Source organism: Ambystoma mexicanum, chromosome 8, assembly GCF_040938575.1.
Source record: "Ambystoma mexicanum isolate Mex_15411 chromosome 8, UKY_AmexF1_1, whole genome shotgun sequence".
NCBI lineage: Eukaryota > Metazoa > Chordata > Amphibia > Caudata > Ambystomatidae > Ambystoma > Ambystoma mexicanum.
In genome coordinates this window covers 323,123,915-323,147,580 of record NC_090929.1, presented here as the reverse complement: position 1 = coordinate 323,147,580, position 23,666 = coordinate 323,123,915, and the positions used below count along the sequence as shown (strand labels likewise).

Below are 23,666 nucleotides of genomic sequence, written 5' to 3'. Positions count from 1 at the left end.
CCTTTTGCTTCTGGTCCGCCGGCACCGAGAGAGGCACTTTCTGCTGTCCCGACCCGACTGCAAGCATGGGGACTGCGGGGTGACAGTCCTGGGACTGGATTGTTTGCCCTCTTTGCCACTGACTGCCCCTGTGCCACCCACTGCCTGCCCATGCGCACCAGCCAGGGTGTGTCTACAAACTCACTGAGTCTGCGCACTGCTGCCCGGCTGGCACGCACGCACGGGCCACGGCACGACACACGTTGGGTGACCCTAGTCACCTGGCTCAGCTATCCCCGCACCCCGGCGTCAAGAAAATAAAAAATAAGCTAGTGCAATGTGGTGTGCATGGCGGTGCAAGGCAATTGCTTGCTTAAAGTAAGCATATTGATTAAGAAGACATAAGTATATTTGTATGTGTTAAAGACGGGTCCGGTCACCGTCCTCCAGGCCAGTTCACCAACTTCACCCGACCCGCCTTGCCAAGGCGGCAACCAACATTACTTCCTTAAAGTCAGTATATATTTGTATGTGTTAAATATGGGTCAAGTGCAGGTCCTGCAGCTGCTCCAGGCCAGTTCACTAACTTGCCAAGTTAGTGAACTGGCCTGGAGCAGGACGCGCACCCGTCCCGCCACAGTAGCAATATCCATAGGCCCGGGTGGGCCGGGCGACGGCAAATATGCTACATATATTGCCAGGCCCAGCAGCACCATCGGCAATGGGCCTTTCATTGCTGGGCTGCCGCCGGGGCCCATGCAGTGAAGGGAGTGCCCCCTGCCAAAAATGTCAACACGGCGGCCGCACAGGCATTTTATTTTTTTTAAGATCTGTCTACTACGCAGCAGAGCACTGCTGGAAGCAGGCATATTTTTTTTTAAAACAATGCTGAAACAAGACTGCGGGTGTTTGTCATGGCAAATGTTCTGCCTTAATGAGTGTGCCGAGATCTGGGACAAGGAACATGTTCCATTTGTAGGCCCGCACAGGCCTCAAGCATACATGACAGCGACCAACTAGTATGGCTTCCAGCCTTGGACTGGTGTAGTTCCGGGTTAACTTTATTACCTGCCCACTTTTTTTTTTTTTTGTAAAAATATCTTTATTAAGTGCTTAAAGATGATACAAGGGTAATAAATTCAATTCAATAAGAAGACTTGTGTGGCAATTACATTCCCCCCTCAAAGCAGAAGGGGTAGTTTCAATTTTACTTTGGGCATTTTGGGTGGGTACATATATATTTTCTGTTCAGAGTCTGTGGTTTACAAAGTGTTCGTGTTTTGCCTGAGTAGGCAAGGAGTTCCCTTTTTCTTTATTTTATTTTTGGATGATTGCCTGGGCTGGGGGTTTTACTCAGGGCCCCCATCTTCCAGGCTGTCCTTGATTTCATAGTCTCTTAGCAGGCCGTGGACCATCCTGCGGCAGGCTTCGGTTGTCAGCAGTTCATCATTGAGGACCAGGCGTTTCCTTGCGTAGAGGAGAATGTCCTTCATGCAGCAGAGGATCCTCCAGCCGTTCTGTATTGCCTCTACTGTGTGGGTCTGTGCAAAGAGTCCATACAGCACAGACTGGTGTATAATGTCTTGGGGCGGGATGTGAGCACTCAACTCAGTGTTCAGGGCCCTGCGCAGTTTCCTTGCAAAGGGGCATGCCCAGAAGAGGTGGTACGCTGTTTCCTCTGCCGGGCACCCCCTTGGGCAGCTCCTGTGTGGGCAGAGGCCCCGTCTGTTCATGAATGCTCGCACAGATAGTGCCCCCCTCACCGTCAGCCAGGCGATGTCCTTGTGAATATTCAGGAGTTTGTTTGATGCCACATTTTCCCACACCTGGGTAACTGTGGCCGCTGGCAGGTCCTCAATGGGATCTGTGGTGTCTTGGGACCGGATCAGGTTGTGGATTGTCCTTGGGTTCCACAATGCAGGCACCACCCCCTGAAGGCCAAAATCTGCGATGAACTTTTCCATCTCCCTGTAGTACCAAGGGAGTGTCCAGTTATTACCTGCCCACGTCACGTCACTCAGGTTCCATCCATCCGTCCATCCCATATGGTGCCCTAATTGTTACATACGTCTTGAAATGTACAGACATATTTTTGTTAGCGTGGGTATTGTGACCAATGAAAAGCGCAAAGCTCAACTTTCATTACTCACGCAAAGGGTTTCTTGCTGAATCACTAGCAGAGACGTATTTCAAATAAAACATTGTGGGCATTCTTTTGTTCCCAAAATTCTCTTTGCTTACATGCAAATCTCCAGTCTTGGGTTCCGTGAAGAGATACGTCTTTCGTGACCTGGCTTGGGCCATGCCCCCCTCTCCAACCAAGGAGGAGGGGTTCCAGAGTACATATGTTCCATTTCCAGCACTGCACCTGGCCCTACTTCCCCAGCAGGACCGCACACTAAGAGAATCATACATCTCCAACTGAAAAAATGGGCGGGTGCTGCACCCCGGAGCGCCAACACACCAGTCGGCACAGAAGATACTGTAAAATGAAGGAGTTGTTCTGTTTTTACAAAATAAACAACTAGTGTTAAGAAACTGCTATACATAACGGACAAGCAGCAGAACAAACATTGGCACTTGATTTACCATTTGTGCGGTCAGGGCGGGGCATTTTAACCACAGTCCTCTGGCGCCACCTATAGTACATGGGGGCAGTGCAGACTGTGAATCTAGGCGTACCATCTTTTTGCAGCCGCCTAATGCTAGCAGGGTGGGAGCCGCTTTCCAGCTGCCTTCAGTGACAGATGGGCATGCCACCCGTGCCCTTACCCGCACCATCGAGTGCTGACTCACACCCCTGCATGCTCTGTGAATATTCTGCTTTGCATGCACAGGGACACACACAGCATAGAACGTTTCGACTGCATTTCTCAGTCCACTTGATCGGCCCAGCCCTGCCAATGTACATGACAACAGCTGGCAATTTCATGGCTTGCCAATCTGTGTGACAAATACAAAATTCATGGTTGAGGGCTGGAAGGTTGTGAATTAATTGTAGTAAATGGTAATTGCGCCGGGCGACCCTCGAGATCATTGATTTTCAGATTGACAATCAGCCAGTACTAGAACGGACTCTCTATTAGACAACGTTGTTTTTAATAATGGATGTAACCTTCAAACTCTCATCATATTCGGGATAGCAAGAAGCTATACAGATTTAAGCGTGTCACTTTCTTATGTCTCACTATGTCACTGTGCCAAGTTAATCGAACTTTTCGATCGTATTCGAAATTCTTGAGAATGAAAAGGAAGGAAGGAAGGAAGGAAAAGGGATGCCCAGCCGCAGCAGGGCAGAGCCTGTGACGCACAGGAAATCAGAATGATGAAACAGCATGAGACGCAGAGGAAACAGAACGCAACCTGGGTGCCTCGGACAGGCACTGCTCATTCTGACAGAGAGGGAGCCAGCAGCACCCTGGATTCACTTGCACTATTCGGGCTAGAATAGGAGAAGGCTGCTCGGCCCCTGTGATAGCTACAGAACAAGCACACTGCTCCTTCATCTATCTACAGCAACCTCACGGTGGGTACCCAGGTAGGCAGGCGTCGCCAGCCGTGAGACTGGCAGACGGAGACTCTAGGTCCTGCAAATGGCATGTGTGCTCTTCCGTCACTTGCAGAGGGAGACTGCTTCACAGGCACCTGCAGAGAGGTCTGCTTCAGTGACACCGGCAAGGGGGAATGGGGAGGCTGCTCCACAGGCACCTGCAGAGAGTTCTGCTTCACTGACACCGGCAAGGGGGATGGGGGAGGCTGCTCCACAGGCACCTGTAGGGGGACTGCTTCTCTGACTCCTGCACAGAGGAGGGTGTATGCTGTCACTTGCAGAGGGAGACTGCTTCACAGGCACCTGCAGAGAGGTCTGCTTCACTGACACCGGCAAGGGGGATGGGGGAGGGTGCTCCACTGGCACCTGTAGGGGGACTGCTTCTCTGATTCCTGCACAGAGGATGTGTGCTCCTCTGTCACTTGCAGAGGGAGACTGCTTCACAGGCACCTGCAGAGAGGCCTGCCTCATTGACACCGGCAAGGGGGATGGGGGCGGGTGCTCCACTGGCACCTGCAGGTGGGTTTATAGTTTTTCCATCTAATTTTTTCCATCGAATTTATTTTCCATCGAATATTTTCCATCAAATTGTTTTTCATCTAATGTGGTTTAATACCACTTTCCGTCGAAAAACCCCTATAACAAATAATTTTGCCCCCCCCAAAACCCCTGGTTTTTCACCCTTTAAACCATTCCCAAATAAAACATTTTTTAAAAATTCCCCCCAAAATCCCCGCTGTCTAGATTTAACCATTTAACCCTTTAACCCTTTATCCCACCCAAATACACATACATACATTTTCGATGGAAAAATATTAATTGAAAGATTTTTTCGATGGAAAGTCATTCGATAGAAAATCATTAGATGAAAATACTAGATACCCTGTAGGGGGACTGCTTCTCTGTCACTTGCCAGGTACTGCTAGCGCGATAGCTGTGTCCCTGCGCTGTGAGATGCATGCTGTGAACCAGCTTGTTCTTTCAGGCACGTAGGCCAGATTGTCAAAAGATAATCCAAATAAAGGGAGTGCACATGTTCAGGTCACGTTATTTACAAAGGTGCCCTGAGCATTTCTGGAGGGGCTGGACAATAGCGCAAAGATCTGCTTTCCAGACACCTTGCCTACAATAGTCACACTCATGTATGACACGCTCCCAGCAACCACGTGGTTGCTAGGAGCTCATTTTGCCAAGATGGACCGTTAAAGGGCCCCTCTCATAAAATGTTTGGGAAAACAGCAAGCATTTCCACCCCCATTTGGGGGATGGAAATGCTAGCGTGACAGCTGCAGTTTAAACAGCAGGTCTCGAACTTCAAAAACAAATCATGACCGGGTCAGAAATGACTTGGCCATCATTTGCGCCTTCCCAGCACCTGTTCTGAACAGGCGCAGAGCGAAGACACTCGTTTCTGGGCAATTCTAAGCACATCCCGTTTGTGAATGTGGGATGTGCTTTAAAAGGCCCAGAAACACCCCTTTATTTGCAAAAACGCGCAAAGGAAGGATAGAGGGAATCTGAATGTGTGGATCTGCCCAGCACATCTCCTCTCTTGCCCCCCAAAAATGTTTAAGAATCTGGCCCACAGAGAAAAACAGCCTGATCCATGCAATGTCAGACACCAGCAGTAAGACAGCCTGATCCATGCAACGTCAGACACCAGCAGTAAGACAGCCTGATCCATGCAACGTTAGACACCAGCAGTAAGACAGCCTGTTTTCATCCAATGTCAGACACCAGCAGAAGACAGACTGTTTTCATCCAATGTCAGAAACCTGCTGCGGGATTGTCTCTTGTATGTGCTGTCAGACTTCTTAGCGAGATGGCATTGTCCTTGCAATCAGACACCAGTCAAGAGGTATGTTACCTTCCTTGCCAGACACACCCAACGTGGGTGTGAAGGTCACTGTCACACACCTGCAGTAAAATTACATGTTGTATGTTCTGTCGGACTGTGACATGTCAGATATTCAGTAGAGGAATGTGACATGCTCAATTCTTTAATCAGTTTGATTTTCGTTTATTAAAATGTTCATTCAATAATTTCAGTAATGCAGTATTAATATCATGCTTAAAAGCATATGTAACTAGCAGAGCAAAGTGCCTAAATTCTCTAAAAGCGAATGCCAAAAAGTCCAGATTATCCTTCAAAACATGTTAAACAAACACTTCCAATACATGTTTTAACACACAATTTTACAAAAGTACAAAATAATGTAATACAATTTTTAATGCTCACTATTATACTAACCCCACTTCAAATCCAAGGTGAGAAAGTTATTGTGGAAGGATATAAACGAAACAAAACGTCCTAAAGGTTTTTGGGTTGCCATGTTATATAACTGTCAAATGACAAGTTGTGAAAATGAATGAAAAACCTATCTTCTGGAATATTTTTCCAAAGAAAACTAAACCTCTCACAAAAGTACTCGTTTGCCGAATTGTACAACTTGTTTAGAATCAAGGTTGGCGCGGTCTTCCCTATCCATTCTACCCCGATTCTACGACCATTTGAATCTGAAATGTATTAAAAAATGACCACTTGCAAAGTTTGTAGTTTAGCACTTGCATTTCTTTGTTACATTTTATAGAACCAACCCAGCTCACAGGACAGGCAAACTGAAGAGCCTTTCATCAAGTGATTATAATTACGTGAGCTGCAAGATTCTGCTGGCTGACTAAATGCATCTAACCAGTGACGAGCCACCAATACGAGTGGGTGGGCACCGTCACCTGAGTGACAGGCCACACCCGCCACACATTGGCAGGCAGCACAGTCTCCCATGTGCTTTATTTGCATGGGGGAGTGAGTGTGCTGCCTGTGCCTGAGCAGACACGTGTCCCCCGCTATGATTTTATGGAGCAATTTTGGATCTGCAACAAATATAGTGCACAATAATGAGAGGTGGCGGGGCATTAGAATACTGATCCCACCTCCCATCATTAATGCGCTCTCAGTGTAGACATGCTGATGGACACAAGAGAAGCCCTCTCCTGTCTGTTAGCGTGCTCACATTGCGGAGACATGCAACATGAACAAGCTGAAGGACAGGGGAGGAGCCCTCTCCTGTCCATCAGCGTGCTTTCGTTGCAGAGAGGAGTGAAAGGCCATCTAGTTGTCCCCATGGCATTGCTGTAGAATGTGGCGGTTGCATGCAGGTAAGTGTTTTTTCTATGTAATTTGTATGTATGAATAGATGTATGGATTGTATGTATATATGTATTGTGTATGCTGGTGTTTGTTATTATGAATGCATGAATGCACAGGTAAAAGAGCTTGTGTGTGCGTGTGTGTGTGTATGTCCGCTCCCACCCCTTAATTTAGGGGTGGGTTCTGCAAGGGGAATGACATTCATTTTTGCTTTAGCCTTGATGCAGAGTACTGTGAATCAAGGGTAAAGCAAAATGTTAAATGAAGTGTTACTGCATGGCTACATTGGCCTACATTAAACATAGGCCAGTCTATCCACATAATAACACTTATGTTTGCTTTACCCTTGGTGCACAGTTACTGTTACATTGACACTACTTGTGATAAGTGCTATTACGTGGCTAACTTGGCCTATAGTGTCAGTGTGCATTTACCTTCTTACTATGGCATGGCATTTGTTACTTTTTACTTGAAATCAAGGGGCAAGCAAATATGATGAGTGTTATGTGGCTATGCTGGCTTATATTGGTGGTATCTGGTCTAGCCATATATTCGTTGTGTGTCATGACATTTGTGTACTTTGCTTAAAGGGGTAAAGCTAACATAAGTGTGATTACCTAGCCTATCTTGGTATAGCCATTTTTCACTGTCTGGGAGTCCTTATATGGTAATACTTGCATATATTGGTGCAGAATGCATAGACATGTTTGGGCACAGCCATCACAAACATGTTTTATGTACTGGCAATTGTGGCAAAGACATAATGGAAATGTGCTGGAACATGATGCTGTGCATCGTTGGTCATCTATTGGGACTTTTCATGTACTACCATATAACATTGATTGCAAACTGTGTGACCTTTTACGCAATTTGTCACAGAAGGTTCTATAAAATGCACAATTGTAACCCATTATTTGAACGTTTTTCTCAGTGTAGAACCCCACCACCCCCGAATCACTCTAATTTGATTTTTGGGTGACCTTGCCGAGCTTGTTCGCTCCTGCATTTTATACACATCCATTTACACCCTAAAGTTCACAAATTCACCAGCTGCCACTGCATTTAATATTTTACACTGGCAGCACAAAGCCTACAGTGTACACAGACTGTTGCAGAGGTCCATACAAGTATTTTGATAACTGTTCAGTTCGACATAACATCATCAATGACCTTGAAGAGACACCTTAAACCCCCATATAAGGCCATGAACGTTGCCTGTCAGAACAGTGAACCCCCTAACAATCTGTTTACCAGAGCACCATAAACTATTTATTAGCCCTATCTATAGCATAATCATTATTTTTAATGTTGTCATCTCCTCTACAGATGTTTTGTCAATTTTGTGTGCCCCAGAGAGGGACACCCGCAGTGAGGCCTAGAAAGGAACAAGAGGCAGCCACAGGTAAAGGGGACAGGCATGGAGAGAGGAGCATGCAGAGATCAATCACCACACAAAAGGAATGCAGGAACTACAGAAGGGGCAAATACTGAAGAACAATTGCAGATATAAGGGAAAGGGCCCCATGGGCAAAAATGGCAGAGGGCCCCAGGTGAGCGGGTCATGGAGGCAGAGCCTAGAGTGGGCGGAGTTGCACACTAATGAACATTAGGGCCAAATGCTACATTTCTTTACGTTGTGTTTTTTTAAAACAGTTTTCTGTGTTTGTGTATCTAACTCTAGCTAGAGACAGCTGGGCCTCCTTGCACTGTTTTGCAGTCAATGTTGGTAATAGTAAATGATCAAGCCTGAAGCTAATGTTGGAAATGATATGGTTCAAGGCAGTGGGCAATAACATGAGCAATGGGAAGAGACATTTAGGAGGTGATATCATGGGATAATTCCAACAGCCTGCAGAACCATTTTGTGCATGTCCCCGGAGTTCTTAGCCCTCACACTTGAAATGTCATTGAACATCACAGACTTAAAGGTGTTCACCTTTTATTCTCAAAACATATGCAGGGTCACCTTTATTGTGGGTTCTGCTTGTGGCACTTAAGAGACTCCTTGACTCCAAACCACCACCTCCATATCTCCTGCAGATCCACTGGGTCCTGCTGCAGGGCAGTGAATGGAAATGGAGAGGCAACCAGGGCAGGATAGTAAGGGAGAAAGGTAGAGCAGGAACAGGTAACATGAACACTGATGGGACAGGAGAGTGGAGAATGAAGGAGGGCAGAAGCGTGAGAGAGATATTGAGCATGAGGGAAGGCAGGAGATAAGGTGATTGGGTAACAGGGTGAATGATACAGAGAATGAACAAGGCAAGAGAATGGGACAATAGTTAATAAGGCACAGGAGTGAGGGGAAACGCAGGGTAAAGCGGATTACATGGAGGGGAAATCGAGAGCAGGGGTTCAGGAATGTAAGGAGAATGGGACATAATGGAGAAATGAAGAGTGAGGAAGGGCAGGAGAAAGGGAAATAAGGGAGGCAAGTGAGTGTGGAATGGGGAGTGGAGGAACAGCAATGTAAAGGCAATTGGTGTGTGACGTGGGTAAACGAGGGAGGAAAACGTTGAGTGAAGGAAGGCAGGTGAGTATGTGAATAGCAGAAAAATGAGGAAGAGCGTGATCTTTATAACAAAGAACCTTTGGCAGACTGGAGAAAGAAAAGGCGAGAGGAGGGTTAAGGGAACGCAACAAGAATAGGGGATGCCATTGTTTTAAAATAGAGCAGGAAAAAGTGGGAAAGTAGAAAGGAAATTGCTAGTAGGGAAAAAAAGGGAGCAAAAAGAATGCTGTATGGGAGGAAAAGGAAGCAGGAGGGAAAGGAGTGAAAGGGGAGCATATTTGTGCTGCGAGGTTGGCAGGTGCTTGCCCTAGCTGCCCACTTATAAGCAATCACAGCTGCAATAGATAAATGAACAAGTAAACAATTAAAATGCAACCACTTATATAAGGTTGTATTGAAATGGGCCTAAATGATCCACTTGGTTGATGAAAATCCCCTTAGTGTGAGTTCTCCGCACTCACCTTATACCAAGTTGTATATACAAGCCCAGATGAAACCCAAGGTCGGGGAACAGGCCTTGATGTGCCTGTAGGTTTGCCAACCTAACCACATTTTGTGTGACTGTGCCAATTTTATGGGCCGTGTCACATGCCTCGCACACAGCCAGCTCAGGGTAGAAAGAAGCACTGATTTTTCTCCTCTTAAGCATGATCAGCTGTTCAAAGTCTTCCCAGTTTACACATTTCGTGTGACAGTTAAAAGCGCGGGGAAGCACAGCACCTTCAAAGCTAAACTATATTGTCTTTAGGCCTACATTCCTTTGCAGGCTGCTACTGCAATTGTGCATTCAGGGTGGTGAAACTAAAGCTATACATGTCTTTTTGCTTGACCTATTTCTATAACAATGTGCATAATGTCAGGCTGGTTTCTAATGTGATTTTTGTACTTTTCAAGGCATTGATAGAAAAACAAATGATTTCGTTTTTGGAAATCCAAACCGTAAAAAATGTTTATGTGACCTATCACTGGGAAGTTATGTAGTCAAGTGCTTTAATAACAGACTGGGTCCAAATACTGATTTCACCCCTTTAACAAAATGTTTGATCTTGGGAAAATCATGCAATCTCACTGTGCCGGATCTGATGACATTGGGTGTTATAGTTTGAAGTGATATAGTTTGTAATTGTTTCTATGGAGAAACCCCCTCATGGTTTACAAATCTATTGAGTTGTATATTAATAATAGTGAATATTTATATAGTGCACAGCACATTATTCTCTTGGCTTAAATGTGAAAACGTCTTTTAATGTCTTTACCAAAGGTGTCCTAGAGTATTGAAGGCTGATGCCTCTGCTTGTAATGTTATTTACGGTGATGTTGCTACTGATCATGTCAATCCATATTGTGCAAATTAGGGTTCTGCCTATCTTTTGCTGGACAGGTCTGGAAAGCAAATTAGAAGATATCAGAGCCTTGTATGCCTAACAGTCCCACAATGTTGTGATTTTGTTGTTCTGTGTTTGTTTTCAAGAGCCTTAGGAGGCCGGGGGGCAAGCAGTTGCCCCTCTTTTGGCAGTCTTACTACACAACAACATATTTCTTTCATGGCATTACACGTGCGCTCTATGCTTTGGCGTAAGGCGCTTTATAAATCAATAAAAATACAAACACAAATACATATTACAGGCTGCCCTTTTCTGGCACTTTCACCTTAACTCAGTGGTATTCAAACTTTGTCATAACCCCTCCACCGCCCTGAGTAAAAACAAATGTTCTGAGCCCCGCCCCCCCACATAGGGGGTTGGTCGCCCCCTAGGGGGGGGGGCAGAAGGATGTCCAGTGGGCCCAAGCTCTTTAATATATAAGCAGATGTTCTTCTCTTCTTGTTTATATTTTCTATTAAAAGTAGCCACCTTACTCCTTTTTTATATTAAATACATTCATCTTAATTCTATTTTAAAGAGTCTGGGGGCATCCCTGGCCATGCCTTGGGCCCCCTAGGGGGGCTAGCCCCCTAGTTTGAAGACCACTGCCTTAACTGTAGACTTTAAATGTGCCTTTGCAGCAGGTTACAGATTTCCTTTTGAAGTAATGGATGTAGACTCCAACCAAAAGGTTAGTCCTCAGGTAAGGCTTTACTAAATTGGCCCCACACAATGTCCTGCTTCCCTCACTGCCCACTCCAACTGCTGAACCAAAAGCCCTCTACAACGCCCCTTCCTCTCAGCAATGACAAGGAATGAACAATGGAAGAATTAAAAACAAATGAAAGGAGAAGGAAGAACTAGTAAAAGAACACGGACAAGGGCAATAACTATTCAACCAGAACAAAAGGCAACAAAATAGTCAAGAGATAACATGTGAACAATGCATGAACAGAACCAAGTGAAAATCCAGATCCAGAGCCAGAACAGAGCTCTGTCTGACAGGTGTATTACCTGACATAATCCCTGCACCACACTGGCTAACACCTCCTCCTCCTCCCACTGTCAACGCCACCCAAACTATCCACAGCTTCCTCCACACTCATCCTTCTTTTGGCACCATCCCTCACAGCTCTTGCACCATTACCTTGTGCTGTGCTTCCCCCACTGCTATCAAACTCACCGTAGGGGTCCCTCAACATGGGGCGAGCCGAGCCCTCCACACTTCCTCCCTCAATGGCCACCACCCTGTCCATGTTCCAAATGGAGCTATCTTCCACCCTTACAGCATTGGCTATCAATTCGATGACCCTCTTCGTGTCAGAAAAATATGATTTCCTCATGGTCACATGTAAACCATGCCTGACTCTCACCCATGACCCTACGACCACTTCAACGCGTGATTTGGTTCTCTTTCCTAACCTGGCATTGTAGTGCCTTCTGTACCTTTCCTGCAACTTTATAGTACTCCTTCTAAGGCTCTCTAGCACCTCCCCATTCACCTTATCAGCACCAGCTATGTCAATCGCCCATGCAGGATTGAGCCCTGTGTTGGCCTCCCAGCCCCTCATGACTCCGAAAGACGATACACCAGTGTCTCCATTTGGTGACACACATACATTCCAAAGCAGTTTCTTAACTGCATCAACACTATTTCTCACCGACTGTTCTACTACGACTACTAGTACTCCGTGAAAATACTCCACAAGTCCATTCAACTGTGTTCTGTATAAGGACGTGAACTTCCATTTGAGTCCCCTTTTCTCAGGGTAAGCAATCATCTCTACACTCCTGAATTGGGTGCCATTGTCACTTATCACCTCCACCAGATAACCCTCTCTCCTAAAAACGTGTTCCAAAAATGTAATGATCTCGGTGCTTGTGACATTCCTGACCCACTTCACCTCCGGCCAACTCGAGAAATAGTCAACCAATTCAATCAAGAACCCACTCTCTTTCCCCAAAATCTCAAATGGTCCTAGGATATCCACCGCAACTGGAGACCAAAATGTTCTAAGGTAGCGTCATCGGTGACAACTCCTGCTTATGTGTCTACTATGTTGTGTCACAATTCTGGCACTCAACACATTCCCTAATCATTCTCTCAACCATTACCTCCAAAGCAGGGCAGCAGTACCTCTCTCAGCTTCCTTTTGGTGCATGTAATGCCTGTGTGTCCCTTGTGAGCCTTGTTAATCAACCTAACCCTTTAGCACTTCAGCACTACCAGCACACCTCTCCTCAATAGGAGATCATGCTCCAGCTTAAATTGACCACTAACCTCCAAGAAGCCCTTAAACTCATCATCCATCTCACCCTTGGCCTGGCCAACCTGACTTTGTCCACTCTACTACTTTACTTAGGGTACAATCTTCCTCCACAGCTTTCCTCCAATCCTCCTTCTTACCAATCGCATATTCGTCCACAAACCCCTCATCCAGAAAAGCTACCATTTGCTCTTCCCCTTCAACCGACTCCTCATTACCAGTGTCCTCCACTTCTGAAGGCACCCGTGACAAAAAATCAGCAACACAATTGAGCACCCCAGGCACAAACTCCACCCTGAAATCATACTCCTGCACCCTCAAACACATGCGGGTAATCCTGGGAGTAGCCCTGATCATCCCCTCAACTGTGAGCACTTCCACTAAAGGCTTATGATCTGTTCTAATGACGAACCATCGACCCAAACATATCTTCTGAAATTCTCAATGGCCCACACACAAGCCAGTAACTCCCTTTCAATAAATGAGTACCTCCCACCTCCCACCGTAATGAATTGTGACATATGGTCCTAATTTCCTTCCCAACACCTTGTGAGTGGACAGCACCCAGCCCTTTGGCACTGCTGTCCACCATGATAATGCACTCCTCCTCCAACTTGAAACTCACCAGGTTTTTTGCATCACAAATCCCCACCTTTATCATCTCCAAAGCCTCTTGACACTCATTGTCCCATACAAACTTTACTCCCTTCCTCAACAACCTTTGAATTGGCTCAGATAAAGTGGCAAAATGCCTCACAAGTTTATTGTATAACTCTGCAAGACCTAGAAATGCCCTTATCTCATCCTTATTTTTAGGTATCCATGCCTCTCTACCTGCCTCATGGCATCCACTTTGGGACGATACTCCTTGCCACTCACCACTTGCCCAAGGAATTCTACCTCACTCACTCTAAAACAATTTGCTCACAACTTCATGCAATCTTTTGTCATGCTCCAACATCGTTTTACCATAAATGAGAATGTCATCTTGATAAACAAGTGTGCCCTCCACCCTTCTAAGAATCCTGCTCATCACATATTGAAAAGCCACCACAGCCGAGGCTAAGCCAAATGGCATTCAGCGAACACAGATCAGGAAAAAAGGCATGATGAACATTGTCAGCAACTGGCACTCTTCTGTGAGTGTTATCTGATGATATGGCGCAAAAGGTCCAAGCTCGTAAACGTTGTTGCTTCATTGACACTGTTCAACATGTCCGTTGTAAAGGGAAGGGGATACTTGTCCACTACAATGCTCTTTTTGACCACAATAAGATAGACACACATCCTGATCCTTCTGTTCTTTTTACATGCCACCACCATAGGACTGACCCATTGTGCAGCTTTAACTCTCTTGATTATACCCTTCTCCAGAAGTCTCCCCAGTTCAGACTCAACCTCACTCAGGATTCACATCAGGATATGTCTCAGTTTGTGTCTTATAGGCTTAGACCCAGGCTTCATCACAATCCTGTGTGCAGATCCACACAGACACATTTCCTCCTCAGTTAACACCTCAGGAAATGGCTCCTCGCCAGTGGTGCTACCTCGCACCAACAACACTGGCTCTGCGCTTCTGGGATCCAGTCTAATCCCAAGAGCTGCTTGATCTCTCCAGCCCAGAATGTCCACTCCCTTCTTTGCTAACATAAGCATTGATAACTGCAAACCTCCCCTTGTATTCGACCACACTTTGAAACATTCCAATGATGGTTATCCTGGAACCTTCATATCCCCTGGGATCCTTGATGTTGGAGTGCTGCTGCTTCAGCAGAATGTTCAACCCTGCCTCCTGTAGTTTCCACCACGTTTTCAGTTATAATTGAATAAGGAGAACAGCTGTCCACCATCACTTTCACAGGGAAACCCTTGCCCCTGACCTTGCAGCTGGGACACTTCTTTCAAGAATAGTCATCTGCGCTCTCCCACACCATCAGCACGTGATAATCATCATCCAAGCTCACCTCTTCTTCTCCGTCTTGGACACACAACACCTTCTTTTTCCTGTGGCATGTGGCTGTGAAATGACCTTTGAGCCCAGAGTTCAAGCAGTTTTGGTTGATGGCTGGGCAGAGCTTGGAACTAGCAAAATGGCCCACGCGACCACATCTGAAATAAATTCCTCTCTCTCCCTCTGAGGCCATAACAACCCTTTTCCTCCCTCCACAGGCGTCAGCGTCCTTCTGCGGCACATCCTTCTTTACTCCTACCTTCTTGCTCCTTTTGGAAACCAGATTTACTTGAACCTGTTCCTTATTCGGATTCTTCATGCTATAATCAGCCATGCTGTTCTTTTTTTTCGATTATCATCCGGGAGCACAATTGCATGTGTTAGACCTTTTTCGCAATTGCTATGGCCTCGTTGAGTGTAGGATTCCCACACAGCCATAGCCTCTCTTGCACAATCACATTGTTCATGTGTATGATGATCTGGTTCTTGATAAGCTCATCCATCCCCATCCTAGCCGTGAACACACACAAGCTTGCTACAGTCCTCAAGGCGTTGATGTACTCTTCCACTGTTTCGCTTTCCTCCTGCTTTCGGGTATGGAAGCTGTACTGATTGATCAATATGTTTGTCTTGGGTGCATAGCGGGCATCCAACTGGAGGAGAGCCTCTTGATATACATCTACATTACCCGCCCCTTGAGCATCAGTCAAAGGAAGTAAATCTCTATATTTCTTTTGACATTCCTTCCCGCACGAATGCAATAACAACATCTTCTTTTTCGAGTGTGACATTCCATCATATTTGATTGCCCACAAGTAGTTTCTGCAATACTGTTTCCACTCATTACATGGTGTAACAGGCATGCCCGGATTAGGCAAAAAGGCTTCAGGAGTACTGTGAGTAACATTATCGTTGAATGTCTTAAATCTGGTATGTCACTGCCTTCTAGTCTGTGTAGAATATCTCACTTCAACATTGCATCTCTAAATAAAATAAACAAAATTCCAGACCAAAGAGATGGGGACTTTTTAAACACAATATTGGATAGAAGATTTGGACCTCCTGGTCGAGACTTACTACCACGCATGATCAATCTTTCAACACATCTTCATTCTCAAGATTCATACTCCAATTGACACTATCCCTCCCTATTTGTGTAAATTGTGCTTCTCCTTTTCTTCTATATAGTTCGAAAAAATTCTGAACCCACTAATGCCCAAAAATTCCCGTTTCGATTACCAGCGACTATCTTCAGCATAGCTTCACAAACCTGCTGATATAATCGATAATGATGGTTTTCCCCCCCAATTTTTTATTATTTGTTTTTCATTTGCAATAAGCACACTCTTCTCATCCATACATTACTCTTATCAATAGTACAAATTATCTTACTACGAAGCTGCTTTTGCCTCTTATCTACAATATAAAAACACTGCAAATGTTTCTTACCTATCTTATCTGCGAAGGGGCAAAGAATCAGGCTGCAACCACTGGGAAATGAGTAACTGAATAGTATCAACTGAGTACAAAACCTTTTTTATGTGCAGAGTTAGATCTCCTATAGACTATTTCTATGTTGTTAATGGAATTAACTGTATTACAAAGGAGTGTGGAAGCCACTCTACTGAGAACGAATATGGATCAAACACACTGTTCTATGGTATGTCTTCCATTTAGGAAGGTCTACAACCACGTTTTAGCTCACTGCACCCTTCACAGAGGCAAAATATCCATTTGCATATCAGTCTTTGTCCCACCCACAAGGACAGTTTGGGTGGGACAAAGACTGATATGCAAATGGATATTTCTCCTCTGTTAAAGGTACAGTGAGCTAAAACGTGGTTGTACACCCTCCCAAGTGGGCACCTTCCCATAGAACAGGTTATTTGGCTGTGTTCATTCTCCGCAGAGGGGCTACCAGAAGGTTCTATTGGAATTAACTTTTTTATCATCTTCCCATATCTGTCCATTTCGCTCAACAATTTACTACTAAATCTCTCTGCCTAATTTGATACCTAATTTCCATTTTCATTGCAAATGTGGCAAAGAACATATTATGATCACTTTGTTCACTTTCACCTATAAGGAAACCTTTATAAACTTCTAGGAATTTCTTAATAACCAACATAGAATTGAGGACCAAGTAGGATTGGCCCCGGTGCCATATAGCTTGTTGTTATCCATCACTGCTTACTTGAACATTATGCAGAAACAAACCCCATTCTTCAAATGATTTCTTCCAAATAATTCCCTGAGTTAATTTAGTATGCCACCCAATATTCCGTGCCTGCAAAACACTACTATCGCTCGCACAGTCAGAATTTAAATCTCCTACAACTATTACAAAAGCACTAGGAAAATGTATATACTAATCCTCTAACAAATCAAAGATTTTTGCAATTATTTCCAAACGTTGCTGCCAATATATATTAGTGATCAGTAAATAGTTAACTACTTTATTTACTTCCCTTTTTAGAACATCACCTAGAACACTATTACACACCTCTGCATGTTTTATAATAATAAATCCAGAGTCGTTTTTAATTCCAATTAGGAGACCCCCCGATGGACGGCCCCTATCTCCCTGGACTGCTGGCATTAATACTGTCTGGTATCCATCAAAATGTGACACACCATCAACCATACTTCTTGAAACATTAATAATGTAAACCCCCTTAAAAACTCACATAAAAGAATATTACTCACCAGCTCAAAGAATTAATGAAATGCAAGAAAATACACCCCCATTGTTAAAGATTTGGCCTAAACTCGTTTAACTGTTGGATGGATTCCTTAACTTCCAGCGCTAACCATCTCCACTTACTAACTTCTGACATCAGTTGACATTTATCATTTGAACCTCCCAAAACACAACCCTCCATCTGGTCACCTGGTCCAAAACCTACCATCATCTGTGACTCTGTCCTAAAGCCTCCAGATTTACAGAAGGTTCCACTCCTATTCAATAAACGAGGGATATATAGTGTTAGGTCATATCAAGGTTATTCACAAATGTCCCCCCTCATTTAATAAAATGTCATAAACCACCCAAGATGGAACAAAGGGGGAAACACGGTAGTCCCGCTGTGGGTCAACAAATTCAACCACCTCATTGTAATTTCTACTTATCAATCTAAATCCTGGTATTTCCGAAAATATTAGGGGCAAATTAGGGGCTCTCCAACATCAAAAAAATATTCAAACAATAGCCTCTGCAATATGTTCTTTTGGTCATCTCTTATCAGCCCCCTCTGTCGAGATTTCACCTGATCTTGAAATGGACTTGCCACCGCCCCCACATTATGCCGCTCACCCAGAGTGGTTTTTCAATGAGCATTATTTCCCCCCGCTTACCATCTCATTCGGCTCACTATTTACATGGGAGATTGCACCTTTGACACCATCACCAGAGACCCTCTCCCCCAACCTAGAAAGACCTCCTCCATTTACACCCATGTTCACATTACTCATTGTTTGACATTGCACATTCTTCCCCTTCTTAGCTATTTCCACAAAATATGCATTCAAGCATCTCCATCAACAGCATTACGCACTTTTGATTACCAATTATTTTTGATTACTTCAGTATTCTCCCTATCCTGACGTTTCTCAGCACCCTTTCTAAAGATTTCAAACAATTGAGGTCCACTTCACAAATCTCCTACACAGTCCTTTTACATCTTGTCCCATATTTAGTTTTTTCCTTTGTTCCTTGGGCATCTGAGAACATTTGACTACTGATAAAAGTGATTTACCACTTTCTCCCTCGGTCACATAACCAATTGTCAATATGGAAACATAATCTTCAGACAACAACGTGCTACTCAAGATTGGTTCCAGGATCTCACTTAGCTATCTCAGATCTAAACACTTTGCTGCATTCACATGCTGCACATTTTCTCCTGCCTTTTCCACTTCTAATGTTTTTTTCAAGTCCCTTAGAAATGTTCTCGATGACTTGGGACCATTATGGCTGTTCTTACTGACATTATTTTTCATTTTGCTGGCGTTTTCTGGGTAGGGTTTTATCAACCACTTTACGGACCTCTCCAATAATCGCAGGTCCTTTACTCACATCTTCACCTAATTTGCACTATACGGCACTTTTCCAAGAAAACATCCAATGTCCCCTCTTGACATTTATCTGTTTGATTTCCCTTACACTCCATTCTTCTGTGATTATCCTTTGCGGTGCTGGTTACAAATGCACTTAAGAGGCTTCAGTGCATTTTTAATTCCTCCAAAATATTCCCCACATCTTCTCTACAGTAGATAAGACATCCTTGAGATCCCACCAAATAGGTTTATGTCTTTACGCCTTAAATACCCCATTCGGGGTTGAAATGATACTGCCCTCATTGATTTGCATAGAAGCCTAGTGATTGTGCATTATACTTTCTTCTTCAATGAACATTGGAGTTGTGTTCAACAGTGAAGGACTTAAATAGGGTGGGGGTTGTAAGGGAAAGTAAGCCCTCAATTCCTCGATCATTTTCCTTTTGTGGTAACTTTCCATTGTCACCTAATGTCAAGTTTTCAACTGTACCAGGCAAAGTACCAAAATCGCTTGCTTGTGTATCAGAGACCACACCCTTTTCTTTATTCACTCGAGGGAAATTATAATTAATATTTGCTTTGATTTTATGACCCCTTTTCTTCATCTCTTGCTCATCCAGAAGCTCTCCATGATCATTACTTGGAAAGGGCAGAGAGTGAGGCAACGGTGTGGCCATAGCCATGCTTAAATGGCCCTTCTTGGTTGAAAACACCAGTGGAGCCGCCATTAAGTCTCTATTGGATACATCAGCTTTCTCTTTATTCCTGTATTTATTCACACTCCTCACCATTGTAAGCCACTTGATCTTCAGTGTATACACACTCCTCACCATTGTAAACCACTTGATCTTCAGTGTATACACACTCCTCACCATTGTAAGCCACTTGATCTTCAGTGTATTCACACTCCTCACCATTGTAAGCCACTTGATCTACAGTGTATACACACTCCTCACCATTGTAAGCCACTTGATCTTCAGTGTATTCACACTCCTCACCATTGTAAGCCACTTGATCTTCAGTGTATTCACACTCCTCACCATTGTAAGCCACTTGATCTTCAGTGTATTCACACTCCTCACCATTGTAAGCCACTTGATCTTCAGTGTATTCACACTCCTCACCATTGTAAGCCACTTGATCTTCAGTGTATTCACACTCCTCACCATTGTAAGCCACTTGATCTTCAGTGTATCTTGAATAGCCAAGAAGAGTTCAATTCAACCTCAAATATAGAGGTACAACCAAATTGAGCAAAACATCTGTCCTACCTCCTGCTGCCGCACTCGGCGAACTGCCACACTGCCACTGCAATTCAGAAAATGCTTCCTCAAAGCATACACGCAAAGTTGGACACTGCTGCTTATGTATCTTCCGTTGTCAGTAGCTCGGTGCAGGAGGGGCCAACTGATTTAAAGGTGTATCAGCAAAAAATGCCAGGAACACGTAGAAAGAGAGATTTCGGCCGCACTGCCACTGCACTTCAGAAAGCACTTCCTCAAAGGGCACATCCAAAGCGCAAAGCTTCTGCCTAAGTATCTTCCCATACCAGTAGCTCGGTGCGGGGGAGGGGGGCAACTGATTTAAAGGTATATCAGCAAAAAACAGCAGTAACATGTAGAAAGAGCGATTTCTGCCGTACTGCCACTGTACTTCCGAAAGCACTTCCTCAAAGCGCGCGCGAGAAGCGTGATGCTGCTGCTTATGTATCTTCTAATGCTGGTAGCTCGGTGTAGGAGGGGCCAACTGATTTGAAGGTGTATCAGCAAAAAACAGCAGTAACACATAGAGATGAAAAGATAAAGCATGGAAGAAACGTCACCAGTTGGACGTAGCAGATGCTTTAAGGCCATCAAATGAACTATAAACACATATACAATTGCTGGTGTAAGAAACATATTTCATAAGAACACAGATTGAACGTGTTATGTGAATATTTATAACAAATATTTTTGTATTACTTAATTTTTCGCATTTTTATGCTTAAGCAAAATGGCGCAGTATTAACAGATTTTGGCTGGTTATCTTTGTGTGGCTATTTTAATATGACTTATCTAGTTATGGTTCAAATTATTTTCATGCAATGTGCGGTGGTATGCATTACGCTTTGTTATTCGATTCAGCATTATAAACAGGTGCATTGCCTTCAGCATCCAATAGTTGCAAAAGGAGTGCACAATCATGTAGTAATTGCCAGTGCAGGCATCTCAGGGACACTTGTTCTCTTCTAAGGGCACGATTCAGGGCATTTTTTGCACAGTTCAAAGTGACCTTGCACTGCTGAAAAGTGGCTTTGCACTGCCGACACAACCCCTGATTCATGGAACTGTGCAAAGTGCATTTCCTCAGTGCAAAGTCAGTGTGTGGTCATTTTTGCAGTACAAAATTAAATGGAACAAAAGAGAAATACGCCCAAAGACAGACCCATTGCAACATGAGATGCCCCGAAAGAGTCACAGCCAAACAAAAAATACGAGAGAGCTGCAGAAACAGAGAAACAAACAGACAAGGCACAGGGAGACCCCCTTAAATAGACACAGAGTAACCTATATAGTGTGGCATAGTGAGCACACCAAAGGCAGAGGTACCTGGCAACAGGCATGGAGAACCCCCAGATAGAGGCCGACAGAGAAATAACAGGAGCCACACACAGCAAGGTGCACCTAGAAACAGCTACAGTGTGAAATACCCAGATACAGACAGTCTCTCAGAAACAGAGCGAAGGAGCGGGATCCATAGAGAGAAAATCCCAGCCACTGATAAAGAGAGACTTCCCCGTGTAGAGAATCATTCAGAGACAGACAGGTAGGGAGAGATACATCAGGAGGCAGACAAGAGAATCCCAGAGACGACCATAGAACAAGCTGCACAAGCATAGAGTCACAGACACAAAGAGAGACACCCAAAACAGGCAGAGGTACCCAGAGACAGCCACAGAAGGTTTTGAAAATATACTACATCCATTACCCACCCCACAAGGCGAATGAAATAAGTGGCATGTCTCCTAAATTTCAATGAAACTGATGAAAGTGAAGCAGATGAGCCACGGATCCTGCATTCAATGCAATACATGTAAACAGACAGTAAGGTAGAGGCTTCCCAAACCTGCTCTTCCTGAACTCATTTGAACTGCTGCTCAATATGTCATCTGCACATGCCAAGGACAACTGAGGGTTTCCAGCATAGGCAGCGATTCACTGTTCTCCAATGGTGATGTACTTTTCAACACACCTCCTCCCCCTCTAAAACAGAGAGCACAAGAAATCATTGGCTGTTCTTTGTTGACTTCCTGCATGTCTTCCGATTCTGCATATTCAGTAGCCCTTGAGGCAGCCAATGGTTTCATCATCTGTAACACTCCCTATGTTCTTCATTGCAGGGACTACTTCCTTGACAGTAATGATCCATGGGTATATCCCCCACCATTGAGCTTCAACATGGATAAGAAGTGGCTGCTACCTCCAGCCTGGGCACTTTCAGTTCAAGAAGACTGGCTGAGGATGCCATGGCACCTCCGACATCATCATCTCAGGACAGTGGGGGGAATGCTGATGTTTGCCATCCTCGCTTGGAATCTTAAAACATTTCTCTATTTGTCGATTGTTGGCAAGATCCACACATCACCACCTCAACCTCTTACCATCTTGGTCTGGTCTTGGCCATTTCATACACCACAGAACCTCAGCATGGATGTGTGTGCCACCCGCTACAGCATCCCTAATTGCTGGTTAACAATTAACCACAGTACCTTTAGCCAGGCTGATGTGGTAGTGTTTCACCACAAGGAGCTGGTGCCAGGAGGGCTAGAGCTGCTGCTAGAGAAGAAGCCACCGGGGCAAGTGTGGGTGTGGGCAACAATAGAGTCGCCTTCACACACCCGTGGTTTGGATGCATTGAACCACACTTTCTTCAACTGGACCATGACATACCGACGAGACTCTGAGATCTTTGTGCCATATGGATGGCTGGTGCCACAAAATCTTCATTCATTTGAAATCCCGAACAAGACAGGATTGGTGGCTTGGGTCATCAGTCACTACAAAAGGGTACATGCAAGATCAGTATACTTCCAGAAACTGTCTGCACACATCAAGGTTGATGTATATGGACGAGCGGCCAAGAAACCCCTCTGCTCCACATGCCTCCTTCCCACTGTTTCCAAATATAAGTTCTACTTGGCCTTTGAGAACTCGATTCACAGGGACTACATCACTGAGAAGATGTGGGTGAATGCCTTTGCCGCTGGAGCTGTACCAGTGGTGTTGGGCCCCCCAAGGGCCAATTATGAGCACTTTGTTCCTGGAGATGCCTTTATCCACGTTGATGATTTTGCTTCTCCAGAAGAACTGGCCTTGTTCTTGAAGACCATGAACTCGAGCCGATACCGGGAGTACTTCCGCTGGCGGGAGAACTACAGGCTAACGGGATATACCGACTGGGTCGAAAGGTTCTGCTCCATCTGCAGCAAATACCCCCGCCTACCTCAAGGGAAAGCATATCGAGATGTGAGAGGATGGTTCTGGGACCGAGGAGGACAATCCTTGTTATAAGTTCTTAGTTGGGAAATAAATCAGGAATATATTTGTAAAATAATCTGAATTCGGTTGCTCATTTGTCACATAATTCTGGGAAGTGTGGCATGCACTGAATCTGAAGCCAGGCTCAGGCAGTGCATCCATTAAGGTTATGGAAGCCTTCACACTTAAAAGCCATTCTGCATTCTGTGTTTCTGGAATCGCAGAGTACATCCGTAATAAAAATGGTGTTGAAAATGCCATTCGTGAAAACGACCTCCATTTCTTCGGTAACAAAAAACAAAATGAAACAGAAAATTCT

General features: G+C 44.6%; 1 protein-coding gene across 1 annotated transcript; it reads left to right on the top strand.

Annotated features, from left to right (window-relative positions):
* The first annotated feature begins 3,332 nt into the window (after window positions 1-3,332).
* Window positions 3,333-23,423, top strand: FUT7 (fucosyltransferase 7). Its single transcript, XM_069609741.1, has 2 exons — window positions 3,333-3,505; window positions 22,210-23,423. Exon 2 carries the CDS (start codon window positions 22,268-22,270, stop codon window positions 23,378-23,380), a length of 1,113 nt encoding a protein of 370 aa, XP_069465842.1. The 5' UTR covers window positions 3,333-3,505; window positions 22,210-22,267; the 3' UTR covers window positions 23,381-23,423.
* Window positions 23,424-23,666: the final 243 nt, after the last annotated feature.

Excerpts from the sequence above, each read along its gene's own strand:
- FUT7 (XM_069609741.1), top strand. The coding sequence starts at position 22,268 with ATGGATAAGAAGTGGCTGCTACCTCCAGCCTGGGCACTTTCAGTTCAA.